Source organism: Protopterus annectens, chromosome 7.part0 (genome assembly GCF_019279795.1).
Source record: "Protopterus annectens isolate FY-2018-M chromosome 7.part0, PAN1.0, whole genome shotgun sequence".
Taxonomy (NCBI): domain Eukaryota; kingdom Metazoa; phylum Chordata; order Ceratodontiformes; family Protopteridae; genus Protopterus; species Protopterus annectens.
Window position 1 is genome coordinate 1,165,409,862 of NC_056739.1, and position 22,315 is coordinate 1,165,432,176.

Consider the following 22,315-nt stretch of genomic DNA (forward strand, 5'->3'; position numbering starts at 1 on the left):
GTTTTTCAGTCTTCTAAAGTAGACTCCCATATTTCACACTATCCATGGTCAGTTATAATGAGCCCATATTATAGTCACTTGAAACCTTGGCCTCAGTAAAATGGCAGATCAGTTCCAGTTGTTGGAGAAAGGATTACCTTTCCATTAGTCCTTACTATGCACAGAACTTAGATCTCATCCATTGTCATATACCACACATGACATGCACACTCTTAGCAATTTTGCTACAGTTAATATAACCAGTAATAATAGCAAATACCAACTTCTTGCATGAAGAAAAATGAAACAGTACCTCCATGTCTAAAAATAAGGCTAATGGCAAACCAAAGTATACTGTCAAACAAAACAGCTAGCAACATCTGCTTGATACAAACAAACCCATCAGTGAATCACAGATTGGGTGCAAGCAAAATACTCACTTATGGGTGGTAGTCTAGGCCAGACAAAAGAAAAGAAAAAAGGCACCATGTTGTGAGCTGTGCAGATGATTGCTGTCAATACCAATTGCAATTGCATAAGTATAAACAATAAAAACTACAAGAGAGAGGGAAAACCCACCAGCACACAAAACTGATTCCCCTGACTGATGACCACTGCCACACAACAAAAAATAAAACAATCAGTTACTAAACTTGGTACATGGTCAACACTGTACAAAAACACATACACATTTGATGAAAAAAAAAATATATATATATATATACACACACATATATATATATATATAAAATATATAAACCAATTACATAGAATTGTATGTAGACCTAGTACATAGTTGCATTTAGTAAATATTAGAGATACATAAAGTACTGTTTTGTACCTACCATAAATCTAGATGTTCGGGTGTTCACACTGCTGCAGTCATTACACTTGGGTTTTCCTGCCGTCAGGTGGTCCCGCAGTCGGCCAGAGTTCCAAAGTCTTGCTCCGGCGTCAGTTGCTGTCACGTCTTCCCTGACGTCAGTGCGCCAGGGGTATATAAGATGCATCCGATGCCATTTTCTTCAGTTTTTCTTGCCCCAGATGTCAGGTGCCCCCAAGTAGGTAGGCAATACATATTGCTAATAAAACATACATAAAAAATAAAAACAATATCTTCAGTTACAAGCAAATACACCACAAAGGTAGTATAGGATAGAAAGGTATAGATAAGTCCAGCTAGGACAGAGGGGATGGAGGGAGGGTAACCTGGACTGCAGCAGTGTGAACACTCGAACATCTACATTTATGGTAGGTACAAAACTGTACTATGTTCATTGTGTTACACTTAACCACACTCCTTCGACCCCACAAAGAATTACTTCCAAAAGAAAAGAAATCCGCTGGCTATACCATAAAGGGATAATCCTCACTTGTAGAATCCACCGCTTGTGGAATAAAGATGTAATCCAAAAGTACTAAGCAGTTTCAGGCAGTGAACAAACTCCAGATCCACTCACCAGGAACCAAAAAAAGTTTTTAATACAAACGTAGCAGTTACAAAAACACTGTCACTATCGGGGTAACGAATACAGTGTCCTATCCACTTGGAAATAGTCTGCTTTGAGATAGCCTTGCCCTGTGATCCTGCAGCATATGCTACAAACAGTTGCTCAGTTTTCCTGAAAGCTTTTGTTTTGTCCAAGTAGAAGCGTAGCTGCCTGTGTATGTCGAAAGAGTGCAGAAGTTTCTCCCCTTTATTCTGGGGGTTTGGATAGAAAGTTGGCAAATGGATGGTTTGGTTAAGAGCCACACTAGATACCACCTTTGGCATGAAGGTAGGGTTTGTCCTTAAAGAAACCCTGTCCTGATGAAATATTATAAAAGGTTCCACTGCCATTAATGCCTGTAGCTCTGAGACTCTTTGTGCTGAAGTTACTGCCAGGAGCAGAGCTGTTTTCCATGATAAAAATTTTAGATTGGCTGTATTGGCTGGCTCAAAAGGTGGCAAGGTCAGTTTTTCCAAAACAAAATTGAGGTTCCACAGTGGTGTTGGTGCTCTCCGGGGTGGTCTTATGTTTTTAGCCCCTCTGAGGTACTGCTTTAGCAAGGGATGAGAGAATAAAGGAGGATCCGTGTTGTAATGAGCTGAGATGGCAGAGGCGTGGATCTTAATTGATGAGAAGGATAAGCCTTTGTCCAGCATCTCAGTTAAGTATTGTAAAATCTGAGGAATCTTTGGGACAAGAGGGTCAAGGCTTTGAGCCTGGTTCCAGGCACAGAATCTCCTCCATTTTACTGAGTAAGATTTCCTGGTGCTAGGCCTCCTGGCCTCCAAAATGACATCCATAACAGTTTTAGAGAGAGGTGTTGCCTGTTTGACTAATTAATCTGCCATGCAGCCAGGTTTAGGGTTTTGAGCTGACCGTGCAGGATCTGATTGTTTTGTTGAGTCAGGAGGTGTGAAATTTGAGGCAAAATCCATGGTGGGTCTTGAGCTAAGTTCTTTAAGATCGGGTACCAGTGCTGTCATGGCCAGTCTGGAGCAATCAGGATCATCTGTGTTTTTTCTTGTCTGGCTTTTAGGAGTACCTTTGAAAGGAGAGGCAGTGGTGGGAAGGTATAGACTTTTAGGCTTTTCCAGCTGAACGAAAGACCATCCACTTTCCATGCTTGTGTGTGGTAAGTCCTTGTGCAGAATTTTTGTAGTTGACAATTCAGTGGGGAGGCAAAAAGATCTATGTCTGGGCACCCCCATTTTTGCTTTACCATGCTGAAGATTTGTGGATTCAATTTCCATTCGTGAGGGTCCATGATATTTTTGCTGAGATCGTCTGCCAGAGTATTTTTCTTTCCTGGCAGGAATTGTGCTTGCAGATGAACTTGATAAGTTAGAGCTGTGTTTCACAAGGTCATGGCTTGCCTGCATAGGGGATAAGAATGAGTGCCCCCTTGCTTGTTTATGTACCACATTACTGTGGTGTTGTCTGTCTTTAATAATAATTGTCCTGGATGCAGAAGGTCCTTGAAAGCTGTTAGGGCATTTTGAACAGCCAACATCTCTTTTTGATTGATGTGAAGATGCATTTGGTCTGTGGTCCACTTGCCCTGAATACATTTTCCTGCCATGTGTGCTCCCCAGGCATAATCCGAAGCATCTGTTGTTAGAGTCTGCCTGGCTGTGGGTAGAATGAAAGGCTGACCTTTTGTTGAGGTGGCATGCCTGTGCCCACCATCAAAACTCCTGTTGTAGGCAGGGAATTATTGGTATTACTGTTTCTAAACTGTGAGAGTGTTGAGTCCAAACACTTTTTAGGTACCATTGTAATTTCCTCATATGCAGTCTGGCATACAGGATTAGTAGTATGCAGGATGCCATGAATCCCAGGGCCTGCAGAATTTTTCTTGCAGGGAGATGGGACTTTTTTGCCAGTAATTGAAAATATTGAGTCAGTTGTCCTTGTTTGTCTGGCATGAGATAAGCCATCTGGGATGTTGTGTCCAAGCTGGCACCCAGGAATATTATCTGTTGTGAGGGCACTAGTTATGACTTCTTTTCATTTACTGCGTACCCTAGAGAAATTAGCAGCCATTTTACAAATGCCAGATGCTTTAGAAGAATGTCCTTTTTCTCTGCTTGAATGAGACAGTCGTCCAGGTATGGATATATTTGAATTCCTTTTTGTCTGCAAAATGCAATTACTGGTGCCAGGCACTTTGTAAAGACCCTGGGCACAGTAGATAAGCCAAAGGGCAGTGCAGAGAATTGGTAGTGCACTGTACCGGCTTTGAATCTGAGGTATCTTCTGCAATCTTGTCTGATAGGGACATGCAAGTATGCCTCTTTGAGGTCCAGAGTAACAAGCCAAGCCTTCTTGCCCAGCATGGGAAGAAGCTGCTGTAGTGTCAACATTTTGAATTTCAGAACATCCAGGTAAGTATTTAGAGTTGAAAGGTCTAGTATGGGTCTCCAGGCTTTGTCCTTTCTGTGGACCAGGAAGAGTCTTGAGTAAAATCCTTGTCCTTGTTCCTGTTGCGGTACTTTTTGAATAGCTCTCATGTCCATGAGGGCTGAAATTTGTTTTTGAGCCACTGCCCATTGGTTTTGTGGCAGGTTTGGCATTCCCTTTAGCCTTGGTAAAGTGTGAAAGTGGAACCTGTATCCTTGAGACACAATATTCAGAACCCATTTGCCTTGGGTGATTGTTTGCCAATTTTGAGAAAAAAGTGCTAGTTTCCCCCTAAGGGAGCTGCCGAAAGGGAAGTGCTTGGCATACGAAGCAGCAAGTCATTGGGACTGTTTCCTGTAAGGTTGAGGCTTGTCCTCACCTCCTTTTGGGGTTGAGGTACCCCACTGTCATTGTCTGTAAGAGCCTTGGGGTTGAAATCTGCCTCTTGGGCGTCTGTATCTGCCTCTCTGTGGCCTGTCTGACACTGGAAAGGACCAATTCTTTGTAGGCCAATTTCTGCTAAATCAAGGTGGCTGTACCTGTAAGAAATCTTTGACTGTTTGCATAGATTTAGCTTTATCCTCCATTTTCTTTAACACCTCTTCTGCCTTAACACCAAACAAGGTATCAAGCTGTAAAGGAGCATCCAATAATTTTAACTTAACATGGTCAGGTAAACTCTGTTCTTTTAACCAAGCATTTCTTCGAATCACAGAACCTGTAACTGCGGTTCTACAAGAGGCCTCTAAAGAATCAAAACCACATTGCAGAGTATGTTTTCCCACCTGTTCAACTGCATGCAATAAATCCTGCATTTCTTTATAGTCAGGAGCTTCTGAGCTTGAAAGCATTTTCTATTTAGCCATTAAATATTGCTGATACTTAAGCATGTGAAACTGGCAATTTAAAGCCCTTACTGCTAAAGTTGCAGAAGTGTAAACTTTCTTCCCCCATCTATCCAATGCTCTAGAATCTCTGTCACAGGGGAATGGATTTTTTTGCAATGGAAGCCTTAACCCCTTTGGGACCCTGGGAAATGGTTTCTGGGTCAGCAGAAGGGTATTTATAAAGAAACTTGTGAGAATCAGGGACTCTATAATACCTATCTGGCTTGGCTGGAGCAGGGGGCAAAGAATCAGGAGATAAGCTGGATTCAGAGAACACATCATCCACAATATCTAACACAGGCGGAATAGCAAGGGGCCTGTGCTGAGGCAATAAAAGGAAGTCCCTGAGCCTTTTCCTGGATTCTGAATAATCCTGACTTTCCCAATGGAAATGCTCCTTCATGGTATGTAAAGTTTCCCTAAAAGAGTAATCCTCAAGAGGAGAGGCTGAAGGGATAGATTCTTCAGCATCAGAGTCCTCATATGGGGATAGAGAGTATACCTGGTCTGAAGAGGAATCAGAGGAAATGGAAACCTGATCAAAGGAATCATAGTCTGTATCCTGCCTAGGCCTTTTTTCAGGATGGGGATGGGAACCCCTGATTAGAGTAATGAGGTCTTCGGCCATTTTGAGCATCTGTTTCTTAGGCATGGAGGACTGTCCTGGAGAATGCTGTACTTGCTTCTTTGTCTTTAATGGTATTTTTGTCTTGGCTGTTGCTTTAATAGTAAGTTATGAAGGTCTGAAAACACCCTCAGAAGCCGAAGCCTGCTCAGCAGCTTCAGACCCATCTGAGGGATTAGTTTCCGTAGGCCTAATACCTTGAGTTTCCAGAGGCCTAGTTGTCTCCATGTGGGAGTTGGAGGCGGTCTGTGGCTCTGAGGTAGCAGGTGTCAGGGGCTGCAAAAGCGCCTCACTGAGAACCGGTGAACCGGCGACTGGCCTAGAAGAGGCTTTGTCGTTGGTTTTGGACCTCGGATGCTTGTCTTTATCCTTGTCTTTGCGTTTTTTGAATTGCGGTCGTCTGTTGTTCCGATGGCATTGTATAATTGAACCTTCGGCCAAAGTAGTGCAAAGCAAAATCAAAATGTCGTTTTATACTGCGTTTGTTAAATCTAGCACAAAACCGACAACTAGTGACGTCGTGATCAGGGCCTAGGCATGGAATACAGTAAGAGTGGAAGTCCTTATGAGGTATTTGCTTCCCACAAGAAATACAATTATTAACTTTTTCTGACATCGGTCTGAGGCAAGAAAAAAGTTTCCCCAATGGGGTACTTAGCTTTATTGAACACTTCGGATCTGAAATTCAACTTTGAAAATCTCAGGAGTCGGCCAACCGGCACTTGTGAACTGCTTTTGCTTCAGGCACTGCGCGGCAAGAAAGACTGAAGAAAATGGTGTCAGATGCATCTTACATACCCCTGGCGCACTGACGTCAGAGAAGAAGCGACAGCAACTGACGCCAGACCAAGACTTTGGAAGTCTGGCTGACTGCGGGACTGCCTGATGGCAGGATAACCCAAGTGTAATGACTGCAGCAGTGTAACACGATGAACATCTGTAAAGGAAGTATGACAGAAAGAGCAATCATGACTGGTGAGCATATCTTTTTATGGCATAGACAGGTCACAGATGTTGAGATACATCTGTACAACTGGGAATCAAACAGCAGTGATTTTTTTTTTTATGTTGGATATAGCAATTCTTTTTGTAAATTTAATTGTAAAAAAAAGTAATTAATAAGTCAAGAAAGGATGTCCCTTAGCCAGTGGACATAATAAATGAGGACACAGGCAACCTGCAAACACTGGACCCATCTCAATTCAGCTTTGTTAAAGAAAGGTCATGCCTTTTAAATCTAGTTAACTTTTTTGAGAGGGTCACCAAAGCAATGGATGAGGGCAGGACTGTGCACACAGCTTACCTTAATCTGGCCAAGACTTTTGATATTATACTCCACTCAGGCATTATAGACAAGCTCACTAATTTAGGTAAAAACCCTTTTATCGTCTGCTGGATAGCCAACTGGCTCACTCATAGGACCCAGGTGTCAAAATTGCTTCCATAAACAAGTCTAAGACCATTGGTCTAGTTTAGTGGCTTTTTTAAAGAGTTAGGCAGCATTCAAATCTGTGCACATTATCTTGTATTTCACTAGCAACCAATGAGCTATACCGCCACCCTGGCTTAGTTATCAGTAAAAAATGCCTTGCCCCCTTTATAAAGTGATAATCTACTATCCTCATGTGAAAGATATGTCAGGAAGCTGCAACATTCCTTACATATAGAAGAACAATACAAGTAGCATAGCCATTATTGCATGGCATCACAACTAAACCATATCTTTGCAATGCACTTACATCAACCTTCTCAGCATTACAGAGCCCAGTACTGCAAAATGTTGTTCTCACATCTTTTTAACATATAATGAAGGCTAATCTGATTTCTAATGATACTTTAAAACACAGCCTTAGGCTCACACTGATAATACAGCAGTGTGATATTTGCAGATGTCATCCAGTTTTTACCATTATGTAAGTGGAGGGGGCTACAAGGGATGTAGGTAGTACCCTGCTGGGTACTATTTAAAACAAGAAGCAAGAGACACAGCAATGCACTGGAACCCATACTCTAGCAGCTGCTGTGATTCCTCATTGGAAACCTGGCATATTAAAGTGCACCAGGGTTGTAAACAGTTGTATGGACAGACCAGTTAAAGCAAACAGTACTAGTACATTTATTGCAGAATTCAGCTCTGTTTAATTATCATTTAGCTCAGAGGGATGAGACTATGACCTGCTGATAAGCTATATCCTGTAGTATGTGATTTGATTCCACAGTCTCGACTTGCAAAATTTGTAATGTAGGGTGCATCACTTAACCAGATGCCTAGTCATCTTAATCATTAACAAACAACTAAAAACAGATAAGGACGCAGTGTCACATAGTGCCGTAAAACACCCCTGTACCAATGCGATTCTAAGGATTGCAGGTTCCAATGGGATTCTAAGGAATGCAGGTACCAATGGGATTCTAAGGACTTCAGCTACAAATGGGATTCTAAGGAATGCAGGTACAAATCGGATTCTAAGGACTGCAGGTACCAATGGGATTCTAATGAGTGCAGGTTCCAGTAGTATAATCTTAGTTTCATGTGATTCATGTGCTGAAATGAGCACACATTTACAGTGTAACTGTCACCCTTTGGCCAAAGGTGTGGCTTAACCAAAGGAAGGCATTGAAGTTACTGTGACAGCTGGGTTTTAATAACATCCCTTGATGGTTTACAGGTCATCACTTTTCTTACTGTCATGTTGCTAGTATGTCAAGTTTTCCTACATACACAAGTCAGAACTCCCCACTTGAAATGTCACTGATATGACCCGCTTGGCCAGTAGAATGTACATATGTGCTGTAAACCAGTCCCAACCTGACTCAGTTTACAAACTGTCAGATTTGGCCATAATCTGACCTGAATAAGTAAGCTGGTCAGTGATCATATAAAAGTTTAATTTGTTGTTCAGTCAGCACCTGTTTCTGGTGATATATACAGGGCTGCATGCTTTTCATGCCTTATTGTGGACTAAGTTTGGACTTAGGAATAAAGCAGGACACTGGGTGAAGAGGCTATACAAATTATATTATGATCATAGTGGTGTTTGCTGAGGGAAATAAGACAACCAGAGAAATGCATATTATTGTCAGTATTGTCAGAGAGAAAGGTAGACACCACTGTCCACAAGGAAACAGCTACACACTGCTTCCCCAGAGATATATTAAACTACAGTCCTCATGCACGTTGACTGAAGTGCCTGGCAGCAGGCATGCACTCCACCCATAGGTCAGCAATGTCCACCTGCTAATGTTGAAGTAATACTTGTTTTGGGTGCATGCACCTGACTTAGATCAATGTACCTAAGAACCTTGTACTGTACCTGGACATCGGGCACCCTACTCTCCTTTCCTGTGCACTAATCCTGTAAGGCTAGAGGGGGTGACTCAGCATGGAGTGCAGTTCCTTGTACCAAGCGAACGTCTGCTCTAAGCCATCACCTCTCTTATCTGTAGCTGTTTCCTTACATAACTATCCTTTTGTAAGTTTCACCCCTAGATTGTAAGGCAACTAATTGAATAAGCTTTATCTAGGACTTTTTCCTGGAATGGTGTTTGCTGAAATCACACTGCTATTCTGTTACAGGATGAAGGAAATCTACACCTTCTGTTTAACAGTAGCTGGTCTGCTACAAGAAAAGTTAGGGCTAGAATGTAGCAGCATATAACATTTTATAATGACATTGCCTAACTCAAGCATGTGTACTCTCATCAGTTCTACTGTTAAAACTCTATGAGCAGAATGATTCTAGAATGCTGTGAAAAATACTGCAGTACACACCAGTATTGCCAGTCAGATCCCCTGCTCCCTTCTGTAAATAACTAAAACCCAAAGAGCCAAAACATATTCCACTAGCAGCCAGTCCCTGCGCATGCAGCTTTGGAAAGTGACAATAACTGCATCTCATAGCCTGTTTTGTTATCTTGTAGAACTCATTATATTACTGTCAAATAGGCTGCAGTTCTACACTCATCCCTTCAAATATGTTTTGTGTAAGAATATGATCTTATTGTTCATAATATTATGTGCTCATTTTACTAAGCAATCCTAGAAGTAATTCTTGCAAAAACTGTATAGCATTATACTGACCCCCTATGGCAGCAGAAAAAGGAAATGTTGTGGAGAATAGAAATCAAGTATAATGTTACACACTTTATAAGTAATATGCAAGATTATGGATGGGAGTAATTATAATAAGGTTAGCTCAGTATATTGATTCAAAACAGACAGTATGGCTTAAATGTTACAAATTCTGAGCCTAAGTATATGCAGATTATGCTCTTAAACAAAGGTTTTGTAAAACAGTGCATTACTGTAGTAAATTAGAAAAAAATTCAGTTGTGTTTATAGAAGTGACATGAAGATTACGGTGCATGCAGTATTTAGCTTGCAGCTTTCTACCATGCAATGAATTAATTATTGCTAGGTAATTGGGCATTTTAACTGAACGTGATGTATCTCAGAGGAAGTCTCTATAATCACTTCAAAAGACAGACATTATCTGAGCCTGCCTTCTTGTTTACAGCTACATCAGTCTCAGCTTACTTAATGCATAAAATAAAAACAGAGGTGAGCTAAGAACAGGAACAAATATACGTACCATTCTTAGAAATTATCCTGGAACCTGAAAGAAAGGGATAGCAATCCACACACAGAAAGAATGGACCAGTAATAAATATAATTCCAGAAAGAGCAGTCATAGCCTTCATCCTCAATATGATCACACTGTGCACACTAAAAGAGCTTCAGCTCATCAGAGAGTTGTAATATAATCCATCAAGGAGGGTGGAGCCATAGAGATTGTCATTTCTACTGTTTCATTGTTCAGTGTTCAGTTTCAGTGTTCAATGTTACGCTGTTAATGATGGAAAGTTCACATGCAGTGCAAAGAAAGCTGGTGAAGTAGAAAAATGTTATACAATTTATTAAAAATTTATAGAAGGTCCAACAGGAAGATTATTAAAGAGTTCTGAAGAACTGCATTGTGAGAATGGGTTGGAGGAATGTGACTGGCTTTTCTACAATACTGTGATATCTAAAATAAGGAAAATAATGAAAAGACAAAAATGTGTAAGTGGAAGATAGTGAGATGCAGGAATGGTTGGATAGTAAAAAGAGACAGATTGCAGTGGTTATCCGACAGTTTTGAATGGAGCCAGAGACGCAATGTCTGTGCTACAGAACAGGTTGTAGCTCCTGTAGGAAAAGTGGAATGGTTTTATGGTTTTATGACTTTCCAGAGGTGCACCACATCTGAGCAATACTCTTGTTTGTGTATTATTGACATGTGGGTGCTAAAATCCTGTCAGCTTCTAGTTTTGGTGATAGCATGGGAAACAAAGTCAGAAGATGTATGTGATGTCATTCTGTACAGAAATAATGTTTTAACATTAGGAGCCTGAAGTCTCAGCAGCATTCTGTATTCTGTCTTGGGTCTGACAACAGGGACCACTCACCCATATTGCCTTGCTCTATTCAGTAAGTAAGAACAGTAAGTCTTTTAGTCAATCAGGAATAAATGGCCAGACTAGCTAAATACTGTTTTTCTATAACTGTGTGAAACTTTCCATCGGTGTTATTTTTAATGTTCCCTGTGACTGAAGCTCTGGTATTTACTATAAATAGATATTTAGTATTTTCATGTTCTTTTATTATTTATTATAAAATATATTTAAACTTTCATTGTGGCTGGTCCTTTTCAGAAAATATTTATGTTTTGAGAGTAGTTGCACATACTTATTTGGTGATAACTCTGGCCACTCCTGGAAGTCTGGCTGTTTGCTCATCGTTACCATTTGTATTAATATTAATTTCACTCACTCACTATAATTGGATACCCTTTTAATAGACTTATAGTAACTAACTGGTGGCAGTGAATCTACCTTATAGTCTGGGCAAAGCTGGTACGGCAGGTAATCTGTGCCAGCCTTTCCCAGGTGTATGTGTGTGAAAATTAAATCTCAAAGAGTGTATGTGTCAGCTACTTGGAGCAGAGACCTGAAGCAATGGTTTCATAGAGTGTGTTCAGGAAGACTTGGCCTGTACACTCGGCTGAGGACCTAACCTTATAGCTGTGCCAATGGGGACCCTACCCAGGATCTGGGAAGAGACAGATATAGAGAAATCCAGACCCGCATTGTGTGGCTTCTGCGACAGATGGCTGTCTAACGGGTGGGCATCGCTTCACAAATTTCTTGGTCCCCACCTCTACGGAGTGAAAAATTTTAAGCAGGCGTGTTACAGTAACGGAACCATGTGGGAGGTGGAAGACAAAGAAAATTCTGTCAATTCTTCTAGACATGGAGAATCTAGCTCCAAGGAAGGAAATTCAAACTAGTGGAATGTAGCAACATAAAGACAAATAGACTTGCTTCAGTGTTTTACTGTACAAAGTGAGCATCACCATAGCAGAACACTGTGAAACCTGCAACCTCCTGTCTGAAACAGTTAATCCTCTGAAAGATCCATGACAGCATGTGTAAGAAGCCTACTTTTTAAACGTTCAGGTCTGGATACTGTGATGCAATCTTCATTTCTCACATAATTCCTGACCTGGCCACTATGGTGTACCATGCTTTCAAAGGCAGAGGATTTCACATGCGAGAAATTTGAAGCTAACATTTTTAATAAGAACAGATGCCAGAACTGTTTGCAGACCCTCAGTTTTCATCAGCATGGCAACCAGCATCTTCTACCTTTGGCTGGAGTCAAACGCCATTTCCGTTCAGGAATGCCGATACTGTATTTGCGGTAATGTTTGAAATCTCCAAGTAGCTGTAATGGTCGGTGAGTGAGCCTAATTGTGTTCCTTTCATTGCTGGGCTGAATAGCTGCAATGGTCGTTTTTGGACTGGTTTGTCTGTGTGATGTTTGGGCCTTGGGCTGAATAGCTGCAGTGGTCGTTTTTGGGACTGGTTTGTCTGTGCGACGTTTGGGCCTTTGTTTTAGCTCCCTCATAGTTGTGAATAGCACCCTTCTGTAAAGGGTGCTTGATAATTCTTTTGGATGAAACTTTGCCTGCGAGTTGTCATCTGTAGGGTTTGCTTATCGGGACATGTTGGGACCTCTACATTTTGGATTTGTTGCAAATGACTATTGAATATGAGCGGAGTTGCTTTTTAGGGACTTTGCTCACTGCTTGCACAGCTTTTAGCCGTTTTATTTCTTAGTTTTATGATACTTCCATTTTATCCTGCCTGAGTAACATTTGTAGCTTCACTAACTTGTTGCTGTCTATATTGCGTTGTGTTTATTTTTGCATACAGGTGTATTAACTGCTTTATTTTTTGAGGGGTATTTCGAATGTTTCACAATATTGTAAGAAAAAGTATCTCTCTATTTACTATTGTCTCCATTTTTTTGCAGATTATCTGCTTTAGTTAATCTGTCTGCATTTACTTATATGTCACATTTTATTTTGGAAGTTTACTGGATCAGTGGTCAGCTGAATGCTGTCTGCTAATTTAGGAGACCGTGTTTTGTATTTTGATTAAGACAAACTTTGTTTGCAGTCTTATTGTTGGGACCTTTTGAGGTTTCTATATTGCCATATATTTTTTGGTTTGTAAAGAGCAGATATTTTGTGGTACATCTTAATATCTCTTTAGTTTTTCTAGAGACTGCCTGTCACATTTAAAACTGCTTTATATATTGTATTGTTGTAACTATTGCCTAACGCCTATTAATAATGATGTTCCTCTTCCCTCTGCTATTTACACTGACATATGTCACATCTTATCACACTCCCCTGCAATTCTCCCCTTACCCTCCACTCGGAACCTACATCCCACCCAAAATCTACCCAGGTCCTACCATACTCCTATATGCTCACACTCATTGTACTCTATCACACTATTTATTCTTTAAAATAAAATTACTCCCCTTATTAAACTAATCTCAAACTTAAAACCCAAATTTCTCTATCCTCTCCCTCATCCAATCTCTTTACTCTCTATCCTGACAACACTCCTCCTTTCAGGTGATATACATCCCAACCCTGGTCCTAATATCCAACTCTTATCTTCTAATTCCTCTACTCCATCTACAATTACTATTACTTCTTCCCCCACACCTCTAGCAATCCTACTCTCACTAGTACCTCTCCATCCACTCTCACTTCTACTTACAAAACCAAAATACTTAAATGCTTCTCCCTTAATATCCAGAGTATCTGCAACAAAGTGCCTGATCTCCATGCTCTCATTCAGCACTACACTCCCCACATTTTAACTCTCTCTGAAACTTGGCTAAAACCCCACATCCACAACTCTGAGATCTGCCCCCCCCCCCCCCCCAGTTTCAATATCTACAGACCGGACGGACCTAGCAAAAAGAGAGGTGGTGTCTCCAGTCTTTTTTCTGACTCTCTCAATATTTTACCACTTTCAATTACTCCTCCCTCCTTCCACCCTGCAGAACTACTCATAGTAACCTGTCATCTCAACAACTACCAAAAATTGGCCATAGCCTTAATCTATATTCCACCAGGGAATAATATCACCATCCTTGAAAACATCTTATCTTGGTGTTTTCATCACATCCCCTTTGAAACTATTATACTTGGGGATGTAAATATTCACTGGAACTTAGTTAACTCTAATACACCGTCTCATAGTCTCAACCTACATGGTTTTACTCAACTTGTTTCCTCCCCCACCTGCCTTGGCAAAAACACTCCAATTCTATCCTAGACTGAATTCTCGTAAATTCTCCTAATGTGTACCACCAGCCAGGTACACTATCTCACTCCATTAGTGACCACCTACCTATCCACATTACTAGGTACTCACCCAAACTCACTTGTTCTCATCTCTTTAAATACATCCATAACCAAAGAAATTTCAATATCACTTCCTTTAACAAAATTCTCTCAAATCTTAATTGGTCCAGCCTATATTCTTTACCTTTAAATGATGCAGTTAGCTACTTCAACCAGACATTCCTAAACACATTCAACACTCTGGCCCCTATTAGGAAAATAAAAGTCAAAGCTAAACATGCCCCCTGGCTATCCAAAGAAACCTTCCACCTTATGTATAAAAGAGATGCCACTTGGAAACAATATAAAAAAAAAAGAAATCTTCTGTCTTCCTTCAATCTTACGTGGAACCTAGAAACCTTACAAAAAAAAAGTCAGCCAGGACAGAATAAAATTTTACCTCTCTGATCAATCTCTGAAACCTACTAACCCCCAAAGGTTCTGGTCAACCATAAAAACTTTTCTCAACCCTGGCTCACCCACAATCCCCAGTCCTTTTCACAATCAATCTCCCTCAGATACCACCATTCATTTTAATCACTACTTTATTGATACCATTTCTAAACTTGTACCTAACGCCTCTAATATTCCCAACCCCACCTCTAATTCCACTTCCAGTACTTTCACTTCTATTACCACACCCACTTTTTCTCCATACCCCCAATCTGACTCCTCTAACCTCTCTGACCCCTTCTTGCTCAAACCTGTATCTGTCAGTTATATTAAAACTCTCCTTAGTAAACTCAAACCTTGTTCCCCCACCCCTGATAACCTACCTTCCCAATTCCTAAGAATTGCTGCTAACTCTGTGGCTCTTCCTGTCTCCATTCTAATAAACCGCTCAATCCAAGAATCTATTTTTCCCTCTATTTGGAAGGAATACTATACTATCCCACTACATAAGGGTTGAAACTCCACAGAACCATCTAACGTCCAGCCCATTGCTATTCTTTCTCCCCTCTCCAAAATTCTAGAAAAGTGTATTCGTTATCAACTGCTTTCCCACCTTACTCAAAACAATCTTTTAACCAACACCCAGCAAGGTTTTAGGCCCAAACACAGTACTAACACAGCACTTTTATCCTGCTCTCATATAGTAGCTGAGGCCAGAGACAATAATAAACTTGTGTCTTGCCTTTTCTTAGATCTGTCAAAGGCTTTTGACACTGTTTCTCACAAGCTTCTACTTCAAAAACTTTCTCAGCTGAACATTTCTATCCCCACTCTAAATTGGTTCGCTAGTTACCTGTCCAGTCGCTTACAAGCAGTTAAATGGCAAAATTCCTTCTCACCCTTTCTGCCAGTTCAGACCGGTGTTCCTCAAGGTTCAATTCTTGGCCCCCTCCTTTTCAACCTCTTCACCAATGGCCTACACACTGCCAGCAATCTCTCTTCTATCATATATGCAGATGATTCAACTCCGATTTCCATTTCTGACTCTATCAATAGCCTCCACCATATCACCCAATCTTCATTTCACTCTGTTGAGAAGTGGCTCTCCAACAATCAACTTATCCTGAACCCCTCTAAAACTAAGCTCTTACTATTCCTACCTAAAGCTCTAGCCCATCACAAATCCACCTTTCTCATATCCTCACTAAATGGCACCATCATATCACCAGATTTACACACTAAACTCCTAGGTGTCATCATTGACGACCAGCTCAAACTAGACCTCCACATACTTCATTCCATAAAGAAAACACACCAAAAACTGGGCATGTTATATAGAAACAGCAAATTCCTGACCTCCAACTCTAAACTACTGCTAGCCCAATCCTATCTCCTCCCCACCCTCCTCTATGGCTCCCCTCTATTTTCCAATTTACAATATAACCTGTTGGCAAAACATGACCAAACATAACAAAATTGCTAAATTTGTCACCAGCAGCCCCTATAAATCCCATCACTGTTCTGCTCTCAAAAAACTACATTGGCTTGAATTCCCACACCTTCTGACCAAATGTCAGTTGATCCAAGCTTTCCGAATTTTTAATTCTACCACTGACTGTCCAACCTGATCTCCGGGTACACCCCTCCCTGATCCCTGCGCAGCTCTGATAAACTCTTTCTACAAGTCTATAAACCCAATATTAACATAGGTGAAATACTTTATAAACACTCCATCTCCCTTATTTGGAATAATCTTCCACTCCATATTAGAAGTCATACCTCTCTTCCTTACTTCAAACATGACCTTATTTTGTACCTCCATAATAACCCTATATGCACCTGTAACCATCCTACTTAACTCCTCCCTTTCCATATTCCCATTTCTCCACTAGACTTATCATTAACGCCTTTTTCCTCTTTCTTATCTTACATTATCCAATCTGCTCTTCTTTCTATACCCTCCCTCTTTATATAATTTACTTTATCCTACTGCTCTTCTTTCTATACCCTCCCTCTTTATATAATGTACTTTATCCTACTGCTCTTCTTTCTATACCCTCCCTCTTTATATAATTTACTTTATCCAATCTGCTCTTCTTTCTATACCCTCCCTCTTTATATAATTTACTTTACCCTGCTGCTCTTCTTTCTATACCCTCCCTCTTTATATAATTTACTTTATCCTACTGCTCTTCTTTCTATACCCTCCCTCTTTATATAATTTACTTTATCCTACTGCTCTTCTTTTTTTCTCCTCCCTCTAGATCACTTCATTCCTCCTCTACTCCTATCTTCTTTTGCACTTTCCTTCTTCTGACCTTGTATATAGCTATGTACTATTCTTTGGATTATATTTATTTTTCTTATCCATTGTATACATGAGTTTGTTTTGCTCTTTATATTGTTTACTTGTCTCTATTTGTATGTATTTGTATGTTTTGTTCGGGGCTTTTCCCCTCGGGTCTCCACTGAAAATGGGTAATTTCTTACCCAATTAGACTAACCCAGTTAACAAATGTGAAATAAATAAATAAGTGTGTATTCCCTGTGTTCTCTTAAGGGAAATTGTGCTTGATGCAGAGAGGTCTGCATCTGGAAATACTGAGTGTATCCATTTGTATTCCAAGTGAATGTCCCTGTCCGGTGTCAGAGGTGAGGATTCAGGCTCCTTAATTGCTGGTCTAGAGTGGGGATGTCACAAAGGGTATGTAGAAAAGTGCGCAAAATATGATGAAACTAGAATGATGAAGTAATGAGGATGATAAGTTAAGGACAAATATTGGGATTATAATGGGATAAGGATGAAATTACAGGTGGTTGGCAGTACAGTAAAATTCTTCCCTATGCAGAGAGGGAGAAATGAAAAGTAAGGCGACAACACTGAGTGTGTGAGTACGGATACAAATGGCAAGCTGATGACAATACTCTTGGGAATATTTATGTTGGTGTGGATATTATGTTTGATGTACATGCAGCTGAAGAGGGGATAGCAAAGTTTGTACAGAAGCTGGACACTGGCCTGGTATGTAACCAAAAGAGAAGAAATATTTGAAGAAGCTACATGAAAGGGGATATAAGTTTAAATACACATTTGCAAAGGCAAGAAGGGCAGATGTTTGCAACACTTAGGGAAATGCTGACGTTACTAAGTAGAAGTCCAACATAGCAGAGATGCATTATAAGAAGGTAATAATGATCTATAATGAACAGTAGCTAATCATAACAGTTTGATTTAATGGGGGTGTATGATTCATATGCATTATTTTTTTCATTGTTGAAAAATTATCAGATAGGCATATTTTTATACTAAAAGATTGTATTTATGAGATGATAGAAATAATGTTTTGACGTTACTTTGATATTATAGGTTCATAGGTTCATAGGATGATACTAGGCTATTGGCCTGGAGGCCCTTATAAGCCTAGCCAAGAATTTCATCCATGTTCCCTCAAAGTCAGCACTTGTTTCCCATGTCCAGCAGGGACACAGGTGAGATCCCAGGGGTGTATTTTCTGCATTCCATCTAATCATACAGGTTCCTCGTAAAGAGGGCTAGAGAGATACTCAGCTTGGCATGGAGAGGGAGACTATTCCACAGATGGGGGAGTCTTTGGGGCACAAATCTATCCCATCAACGAGTTTTATTAATGTCACAGACCAGGTTAAGGCCTTGCATGTGGGTTGTGCGAGTGGAATTTGTCTTATGGATATGCAGCAACTCCATGAACGCTGGGTCTGAAATGGCCTTTTATGCCAGGCACAGGTCACGTCTGAGCAGTCTGTATGAGACTTTTAGCCTATCTATATAGGATAGGTGTTTGAGAACCTGGATTTCCTGGTCAGAAGCCTCTGTGGTCTCCCCAACTGCTGCATGTGCTTGGCAAGGTACATACCAAAGGGGGCATTGTACTCAATAATGGGTCTGATAAGGGAGGAGTACAGGGATGTTATGACCTCCTTGTTCCTGGATGAAATACCCTTATTTATGAGGTGAGCCATGTAGAAAGCCTTCTGTACAATGGAGGCAACGTGGTGGTCAAAAGTCAGGTTGCTATCAACCTGGGTGTCGAAGTCCCTCACGACTGATTGCATGCTTATTACATTGTTATTAATGTGATAATTAGTTGGGATGACATTTTACCCCAAAGGAGATAATGATGCATTTCTTGGCATTCAGTTTGAGGCCATGCTTCTGGCACCAGTCATTAGTTTGAGTAAGGCCTTCTTGGAGGATGTTCTCATCACTAGGGGAATTTAAGACAGCACCCAGCTTGCATTCATCTGCAAACTTGGTCAGCCACAGACCACTGGTTTTGGCTTGCACCTCAAAAAAGTATATCCCAAACAGTAGAGACCCCAAGACTGATCCTTGGGGTACACCACTCGTTACGTATCTACTACTAGAGGTGGCTTCCCCTACTTTGACTGAGTGGGTTCTATCAGTGAGATAGTTAGCTATCCATCTGGAAACATATGGATTGACGCCTAGTTAGGAGAGTTTATCTATTATGCTCAAGTGGGGAATAGTGTCAAAGGCTTTGGCCAGGTCAAGGTAGGCGGAGTGCACTATCTTCCCCTCATCCATGGCTTTGGTGACTGTTTCAAAGAAGTCGATCAAGTTAACAGGCATGATCTCCCTTTGACAAAATCAAACTGTGTGTGGTCAAGTGTTTGGAGGTTGCAACTATCCTTGTTTATAAGTTCCATGATAATGTGTTCCATGGCCTTGCAGATCAGGCTAGTTAGGCTGATGGGCCTATAATTGCCTTTATTATAATGTGATATCTATATAAATTAACAAAAATAAATCATGAAAAAAGTTAACTTTTGCAATCAGTTGGTTTAAAACATCTCATGAGACTCATAAATAATTCTAAACTAGTGCAACTGAAGAAGTATTAACATTTGAACAATTATTGTACTTTTTAAATCCATTCATTTGGGTAAATGGGCTCAGCATATGCAGTTGTTGTCATCTCTAAAGAAATTAAGCTGGTGCCAGTTTACGAGAGTGGCTACAGTGTAAGCAATGTCTGAATTTTATTCAGTGCTGCTACTGCCTGGCTATATTCTGATTATGAGTGGTATTGCTACAAAGACATTATCCATAGAGTGCACTGTTATGAGTATATGCAAATAAGCAAAGTGCAGGTTATTGGTGCTGAAAAGGAAATACTAAGGCTTTTTGGAAAACACCTGTATTTACGGCAAAAGTGTAAAGTACCAAAAGTTAAGCTTTAATAATGTACAAAATACTATGTGAAAGCCATAGTCTTCGTAGTACCTTGAAACTGGATATTGAAGACAGAAACAACTATGCACAGCCACACTTGAAAGACTTTTGACAAGTGGCACACTGTCCAGCTTTTATTATTAATATTTTAAAAAATAAAGGGGCTTAAAATGTTTTATATCAGGGTATCCGTTTGTGGACACCCTATTGGTTTGTTTACAGAATGGAAGGGAGGAGATAGGAAAGACTGAAAAATGAAAGACAGAGCAAAAATGGAAACACAGCAGGAACACATCAAGAGGGTTGTGCTGGAGGAGGTGGGAGAGGTGTGCTACTATGTTTTTGGCAGGGATAAATACCCAAAAATGTTTCAAGATTTTTTTTATAAGTGGGTAGTGTGTGTGGAAAATAGGCGAGAGGGTGTAAGAAAAAGGATAAGGAAGAAGGGATGACCAGGAGTGTTCAGCAAAAGTCCCCAGTCCACCAAGCCTCAAAGGTTTCTACTGTCAGGTGAAACTGCAGTGGAAGACCCCTATGTTGAGGAGTTAGGTGCCTGTGTTGGAGCGGTGATCCATACCAAATGGGACAGCATGTCTTGAACCTGTTGAAGAGAGGCCTTAATTGGCTGAATCTGTCTGTCCATGAACTGCTCCAGCATGTCCTCAACCAAGTCCCAAAGCCCCTGTTCAGTAAGGATTGCCAGGCTGTCAAGTGCTAGGGATCCTGCAGGACAGATGCCACTGCCATAACCATGCAAGGACATCCTGGGATGGGGAGTGAACACTCCCTTACCAGGAAGGTATGCACCCGAGCTGCTCCTCAAAAATTTGGATCAGTAAAAAAAATAAACATAAATTGACGAGAAATAAAATAGCAAATGACAAAAACAAACAAATGCATAATGAACAAAAGGGAAAAAAATGAAGAAAAGGGGATGAGTCAAAAGAGAAAATACACACAAAGTCACATATAATGTTGCACAGCATTCAATTACTTACTTTAAAACAATTTTACTTTTATATATCTATTGAAGTAAAACAGAATTTACAGGAAATTACAGAACAAAACTCTCAGGACACACCACGAGAACACTGGATTCTTCAAAAATATATATCCTTTATTCCAATCGATAAACAAGAATGAATAAGCGCTTTCGCGTGCGTCTTGCACGCTTCTTCAGATACAATTTAAAACATCCAACTTCAGATCCTTTTATACATATCATTATTAACAGTTATTGTCAATCAATAAAACAATTACTCTATTATGGTAGTAATTAACCAATTAGTAGGAAGGTTATTTCCGGTTCTTGATTCAACGCTATGCGTTTAGTTTGTACCACTTTGATTATGTGAAAAACAGTAACATCAGTATCCACATAAACAAGGACATAAATAAAAAGCCCTCATATATACATAGTTTGTATTCTGATGGAAAACACCGCATTCACATCTTATTATCATAATTTTTAAAACATATATAGCTATTCGAAAATATATCTGGTGCATATAAATTTCAGAACCAAACAATAACGTCTTTTCCGACCTGCTTATTACAAAGCAGGGTAAAGCAAACACGTACTCCATGTGTAAACCAATGCATGTGAATGCATCATATATAAAAGGAGTCTCCTAAACATAGAGTAATATTCTATCAACGTGTGGAAAGCATTAGTCATTCTTTCCGTAGTGCATAAATAAATAAATACAACAGTTGTAAATAATTGAGATGATTAAATAAAAATAAAATAAAATAAAATAAAGTAAAATAAAATAAAATGACCACTTGACAATAACGTCTTTTCCGGCCTGCTTATTACAGAGCAGGGCAGAACAAACACTTGCTCCATGTGCAGATCAATGCATGTAAATGCATCATATATAAAAAAGAATCTTCTAAACATAGAATAATATTATATCAACATAGAATAATATTATATCAACATATGGAAAGCATTCATCATTCTTTCCGTTGTGCATAAATAAATGCAACAGTTGTAAGTGATTAAAATGGTTAAAATAAAATAAAACAACCACTTAAGAGTTGGAAACATAGAACAATCTAGGTTTTCAATAACTTCATTCCCCAATATCTACTTTAAGGTCACAGTCGTATCATGGTGTCTGGTGTAGACTCATAATGTATGTGACAAGTATGTGAAAGAAATATATATATAGGCTGAAAAGATAAACTAATAATAATAATAGCTAGACAATCCATGCTGAAATGGACTGTCTCATGTCATATATTTCTAAAACTCATCACATCTATTGAATTATTATCTAAGAACACATCTTATCACTAAAATATCTAAGTGGTTGGTGCTGATCTGTTCAAAAATAGATCGAGCAGCTAATCAAAGCTGCCTATTCTCCAATTTTTTCATATCACTATTGTAGTATTAAATTCATCTCCAGCTCCAAAGTATCTTTCTACCTTAAAAACTTTAATTCTAACTACTAAAGTTAAGGAATTATAAAGTTCTCATATCTTATTGCTGGTGACCGAAAAATATATATAATTCTATTGTACGATTCTCTATAATCCGATTCTTCACA

General features: G+C 39.8%; 1 protein-coding gene across 1 annotated transcript in view; it reads right to left on the reverse strand.

Moving 5' to 3' along the window:
* SEMA7A (semaphorin 7A (John Milton Hagen blood group)) overlaps window positions 1–10,111 on the reverse strand; it is a 550,369-nt gene extending 540,258 nt beyond the window's left edge. The window contains exon 1 of the mRNA XM_044077757.1: window positions 9,974–10,111. Within this exon, the coding sequence (XP_043933692.1) occupies window positions 9,974–10,082 (109 nt within the window). The 5' untranslated portion in view covers window positions 10,083–10,111. The remainder of the gene's footprint in view (window positions 1–9,973) is intronic.
* Window positions 10,112–22,315: the final 12,204 nt, after the last annotated feature.